The sequence below is a fragment of the Coffea eugenioides genome, chromosome 10 (genome assembly GCF_003713205.1).
Source record: "Coffea eugenioides isolate CCC68of chromosome 10, Ceug_1.0, whole genome shotgun sequence".
Classification (NCBI taxonomy): domain Eukaryota; kingdom Viridiplantae; phylum Streptophyta; class Magnoliopsida; order Gentianales; family Rubiaceae; genus Coffea; species Coffea eugenioides.
Window position 1 is genome coordinate 30,478,249 of NC_040044.1, and position 6,738 is coordinate 30,484,986.

General features: G+C 32.5%; 1 protein-coding gene across 1 annotated transcript; it reads right to left on the bottom strand.

Annotated features, from left to right (window-relative positions):
* Positions 1-5,918: 5,918 nt before the first annotated feature.
* Positions 5,919-6,500, bottom strand: LOC113750647 (cytochrome c biogenesis CcmF N-terminal-like mitochondrial protein 2). Its single transcript, XM_027294602.1, is given in 4 exon segments — positions 5,919-5,983; positions 5,986-6,301; positions 6,303-6,336; positions 6,442-6,500. Coding segments are annotated over 4 exon segments (474 nt in total).
* Between the last annotated feature and the right edge of the window lie 238 nt (positions 6,501-6,738).

Genomic DNA, 6,738 nt, shown 5'->3' on the forward strand with positions numbered 1-6,738 from the left:
TTTGTTATTCTAAATAATAGAGAAGTTAAATAAATATTATTAAGTTGGTTAATTTTGCCTTTGAGATCAACACTTAGATACTGGTTGTACTTGTGTATGACTTGTGCAATTATAGACAGAATTTGAGTATTAAAAACCAAAACTTTACATCAGTGTAATTCTTTAAGTATCCTTCTTGGTAAAGATGAACACGTTATAACATATCATTGTGATGGGTAGGAAGAAGAGAATCACACAAATCATGATAGCTTGTTCCTGCAAGTGATCTTTCTTAAACGATTGATTGAATGAGGATGGATCGGGGGGCATACGAATGGAGAAAAGGAGAGATTGAGTCATGGGGATGGCTCACGAATGGGTGGGGGAAGGGACGCGCACGCGCCAACTGATGAAATATATGGATAAGCATTGCTAGAGTTCCACCATTCGAAGGTTATCCCGTCTCCTTGAGTGCATTTAAAGCAGGTACTAACTTGGATGTGACCTCATGAGCCCCAAATCAAATTCCTTCTCTGGCTAACATGCGCATGGAAAAAAGTGGCCCCAACCCGAGACTTCAATTACTAAATATGGGACTAGTCACTAACTTCTTACTTAAGGCATTCCTCATTTCATCTGCCATTAGACATTCCATGCCCTCAGAGAGTACTTTGTTGTAGGTTGGTGCTTTCTTCTTCTTTAGAGAGAGTCCTAGTTTTTCAACAACTTTAAGTTCTAAGTAAACATAATGTTTTTCAATGTTCATAATCAGTGGATAGTTCAGCCTTCTCACTAGGCGTTCCATGCGGAATCAAAGTTCCTATCCAAAAGACAGAAGTACTAGTTTATTCTAATTGATCATATACATTTTATATACGAGGTACTGAATACTGAATATACCACTTTTTGTTTGTCTGGTATGGTTATTCTCTTGTAAAATGATGGATAGCCAATATTCTGAACAAAATCATTTGGGAATTTAGATTTAACTGCTTGGTGGATACAATTGGACTTGTTGAAAGACATACTTCTAAATAGATTTTGTCTAGGTTTATTTGTCAATTTTGTTTCCAATCATATGAGTATCCTTTATCAACCAACTAGTTCCTTACGCTTCTTGCTCATTATTTTCCTGGTTTACGAACTAACCCCTCGTCCGGTCTGGTATCATAGCTAGGTTTGTTAAACAAAATCCTCCTCTGGTTATATACTTTACATATTCTGTTTATATACTTTATTCATGACCTATTATACCGCCTGATCTACAAGTGATAGTCTGACTGCGACTCGCTTCCTTACCCTTCTTGCTCATTATTTTCCTGATTTAAGGGCTAACCTCTCGTCCCGTCTGGTATTAGGGTGATGGCTATCTTTCTTTGCTTATTATGATATGACTAGTGTAGATCTGCAAGTTTAGATTTTTCCGATGGACTAGTTAGTTTGCAATTAATGTCTTTCTAAACATATTATAATATTGCTAGTATTGAGCTATAAACCTAGATCTGTATGATGAATATGAAACCTGTAATTGCCAACTATCGGCCCAGGCAGTGAGAGTTGGGGGCCAACAAGACCTATAGGGCTGTTGAGATCTGTGTAGTCTGAGATCCAGGGCAGTGAAATGTTCAAAAGATCAAATCTAGCTTTCTAGATATATACTACTGTTATTATAATTTGCTTGGAAATATAGTAGTTACTCATAGATAACTTGTTTTAGAAGTTCAGATCTAGCCTCTCAAAATCTATATTGTCTTTATTATAATCAGTTTAGAAACATGGTTATTCTTCATGGATTATAATTTGCTTGGAATATAGTAGTCACTCATAGATAACTTGTTTTAGAAGTTCAGATCTAACCCCTCAAGATCTATACTGTCTTTATTATAATCAGCTTAGAAACATGGTTATTCTTTATGGATCCCGAACGATTCTATGCCAAAGGGAAGAGAATTATAAAATTGCTTGTTTATCAGTTCCATCTATTTCTCATGGCTTCCTCTTTCAAAACGAATTTTCGTTCTTCTAGTTCTTCCTCAAACACCAAACTAAAAGAAGAAATTAATATATCAGATATTAATCAAGACATAGACAATTTGAAAATCCCTAAATATACTCAAAGCGATATTTGTGAAAAAAATAAAAAGTGGATGTTCTTTGCTACAAACTATACAATCAAAACTGTAAACAAACTATAGCCTTAGATGCAGACTATGAAGAAATCAAACTATTATCCAAAAGAACAATAGAAAAACATAAAGAAAAATATAATTATATTCATGTAACAGTGCACAAATGATTGGATTTGTAATATTCAGTATACTAACCAATTTTTGGTTCTTTGCAAATCTGCTTGTAAAATAGTAGGGTTAGGTCGAGTGAAGTGGAAGGGAGCTGTGAGAAAATACAAGTTTTCGGCAAAATTGTTTAAAACGAAGTTAATAGCATATATTTCTGTATACTATTACTGTTTATAAGAAACAAAATTTTGGTTCTTGGTTACCTAGAAATTGCGGTGGAAAGAATTCTAGAGTATGTTCCAACCACATGAGTATTGACATTAATATTTTTAAGGTTTTGCATATCAACATCTTCAATCAAATTAGGACATTAATCTATGATTTGTTTGTCAAGTCTTAGAACATAATGTTTCAAGTCTTTTTGTAACACTATTCCAACAAGTTATGTTGATTTATGTTAGTGATGAAATAAATTTTGTATATATATATTTTTTATTTTGTCGGTTCATGGCAGTTGTTACAGTTCATAAGGCAAATGGATTTGGCTCTATAGTAGACTGGAATGAAAATGTGGGAATTGGTAAGAGCATAATCATATTATTATTAAAAAAATAAAAGTCTAAAATTAGAATATGAATGGACATAACATGAGTATAATAGCAAATAAAGTCACAAAGAATATTTGGATTAAGTATACATAAGAAACTTTTATGCTTTTAAATATGAAGAAACAATTATCTAATATTTAGGTTGCATTACATAAGAAATTTATGTTTTTGGTTTCTGTTGAAAAGTGTAGATAGGTTATGTTGTTTAGTCAGTGGTAGTATATTACAAATTTTGTGGAATATATAAAACCTTTAATTATCCATATAATTTTAGCAATTTTATATAGTTTAAGTTTTCTGTGTATATTTTACAATTATATATATATATATATGCATTGATAATTGTTTTGTTATTTGATTATTAGTATGTTTTTAATCATTGTTTCTTTATGATATTTTGAAAGTAGTTTGTTGACAAGTAATTTTGTATCATCGTATTTTTATTATTCATTTGGTAATACTAAGTTTTTTTTATTAGTCTATTTTGAGCATTTTATGTGTAACAAAATAGATTTTTATTTATATATGCATGTGAAAAATAAATAGAAAATTAGTATGAAAAGTAAAAGTTTTTTTTTCAATTTTCAAAAGGAAAGATAAATAGGATGGTAACCCAGGGATTAAAAGTATAAAGATAGATAAATAATATCAATTGTAAAATGAGGCAAGAAATTTATTATATGATTATATATATATTTTTATTTTTTTTGTATGGAATAGGGCATTTATTCATTTTGGAATTTCATCTTTGTAAGGTCAATATGTAGATGCATATTTCTGTGATCTAGTTTGAATTCTTTGAATAACAAGTTTGAGTCTATTACTTGAGGAAGATTTTTGTTTTTATCTATCATATGCAGTAAAAAGTTGATATTGAATGGTTTAGAATGCAAAATTAAATATGTAGATGGTCTTTTTCGTTTGTAATTGATGGTGTAGGTAGGTGATCTGAGTAAAAAGAGAGGTGGAAAGCTTGCCTTATCTTCAATTATAAGCTTATAAGTAAAATGCTTTAATGGTGGTGCAGTGGAGTTTGTCACTAACATTTGTTTTCTTAATTTGTTTGTCAACTTTATTTTATTATGTTTTATGTTAATGGACTATCTTGTAGGTAAGCAAAAGTAGGAATTGAGTGGATACTCTTTTGGGTTAATTAGCTAATTTTGGCATGTTATTATTATTATTATTTGTGTTGGTAACAATTTGTATGTTATCTTTTTTTAATATTTGTTACACAATGGATAAGTGATTGGATAGGCAAATTAAACTGATATTGTTTATTACTTATGGTTGGTGATACTTGCAAATTGGTACTAATGATATGTAATGTAATTGCTATTTGATATGAAATAATTATTTATTAGTTTATATGAGCATGATGATTTTATCATTTGTTTTTATGTATTTTATAGCATGCATGTTAGTTTAATTTAATTATATTTTATTCTAATAGAATAGTATGTGCACATCTTGGATGCTCTTGGATAAACTAATTATTAAACATTCAAATATTATAGGTATACATTAATACATGAGTAAAGATAACAAAGGTTCTTATTTGCAAACAATGGCTTTTGCAAATTCTTTCCACTTGAATCTGCTGTAATTATTTATTTATTTGAAACACTAATTTGTGGACTTGTACCTACATGTTTATTATATTAAATTTATTAATTGAATATTTGTTTGCTCAATTTCCTTGTAAAACTTGCAAAAATAATTTTAAATTAAAATAGTTATGATGTAGAAAAAAAGGTTGTTAGTAATAGTGGATGACCGAGGGTTTAGAAATTTTTTTTTTTTAATAATGTTGAGAAGGAATCCACTAATGGTGTTGGCATTTTGTTCTGGGTTGAGGCTCAGCTTCAACTAGAATTGAACTTAAATAGTCCTACCTCAGTTGCTAGTTCTAAAAACCTAACTTCCGATTAGAAAGACTAGCTATCTCCTTCACTGGTAAAACCTTGCTTCCAAGCTCTAGCTTTGCTAACTCTTATTTACTTGCAACAAAAACTCCTTAGAATAGGAATAAAGTTCCTATCCCAAGAAGCCTGTGACTAGATTGTCCAGATGTGACGGTAAGAGTCTTTGAATGCACAAGACATGTAATAAGAGTAGAGTATTATCCTTCTTTCTCTTACAACTTCTTAAGGAAGTCTCTATTGTCCCTCCGAGGATGCATTTCCCTTATGCATCTAGCCGCTTCACTAATGTGAATGGGTTATGCAAAAGGGTGGATTGGTTATATACTCTTATGCGTGTTCCTTGTTCAAACCTTTTGGTTACATCACCTGCCAGCAGATGTGGTCACCATCATAGGTGCTCAAGATATTGTGTTTTGAGAGGTGGATAAATAAGACTACATCTTGCTCGATCAGGACCCCAGCTTTATTGCGAGCCAAAAACCTTGATAGATTCCTCTAATCTTTACGGGAATGAATCGCATATGTTGGTTGAAGGGTATTTAGTGAAGTCGATTTGTGAAAGTAGCTATGTAGCTAACAAGCAATTAACAACATCCCTATCTTTCTTCAGTTCACAAAAGTCTGCTGCTTTCTTTTTTGAAAAGAGTATAGGCTTCCAAGCTTGACTAAAAGAATAGGGGTATGTGCAAGAAAGCTCCTGAGTGAAAATAGTAAAAAATCTCAATTTCCAAGAAGGTGTAGTCGGAGTCGAAGTTGACCATAATTTGCCAACAAGTAAGAGATAGAATCTTAGTAATTGCAAGGAACATGGGGCTTCGATCCATTATGATTTAATTTCTTGGTGTGGAGAGATCTCTGCCATAAAAGAGAGAGCTCCTAGCCCTTATTCTGCAAATCAAAGAGCAATGTAATACCCCATTCATTCAAAATAGTTTAGTCTAGAACAGAGACAATTTGGGCCAACTACTATGACTACACGCCTATCTAGTGTAGTGGATTGGAATCAACCTACCTTGACCATCTTTCGAAATTATAAATAATCTATTGATTGAAGGTTGTAAGGGTAGATTGTCTATATTTAGCCACATCACAGTGACCCCTGAAGCGATCTTCTTCTAGTTGTGGGATGAAATCCAACAACTTTTTGCTAGCTTTGAATAACCCCCAGCTCAGCAATAAGCTGAATTCTTCCATAAGATAATGAGGCGGGTTTGCACGTGAGCTGAATAACGTAGTGCACATGAGTACTTTGTGCCACAACCATCTCCTTTTTATAGGTTTGACGGGTCGATGCCTGCTACTTCATCTGGGAGAAAAGAATCATAGATATTCCTGCCATTATAAGGAAAAACTACCATAAAAAGATTCCTTATATACCATTTGTAGTAAAACTATGAATGGGAGCTACCAATCTGGCCTTTATTGAAAAGGTTCCCAAGACACAGTATGGAAAAGTCATAATTTTAGGAAACGAGGTCTAAGAATGAAGAAAGGGTAGAAATACTAAATGAATACGAGCTGTGGCTAAGATTAGAGACATAAAAGAAGCATTTTCTATAGGATCCCAAAACCACCAACCACTCCAACCTAATTCATGATAAGCCCACCAAATTCTTAGTAAAATGCCTATGGTTAAAAACCACTGAAATGTCAAATCAAAATTCAAATTGGTTCCTAGTCCTGGTAAAAAACCTTTGTGTTCGGGCTGACAGTCCAACAAAGAAGCAAAGTAGTGGTATCTTTCTTTTCATTACAAATGATACACTTTACCTGCTCTCTCTCGTGTCCACTAGCACTCCTATCCAGAGCAAAGAGAAAGCGAAAAGGCACCGCCAAAATAGCATAAGCAGGCTTCTATTGCTATGTAACAATAAAGTAGGATAGCATTTTACACCCACATGTTTAAATTTGAGGGTAAAGAACTTACTTGTTGTATGAGATCCAAGGTATCCAACAGTACAAAATAGTGTTCCATTCTTTTCGATAGCA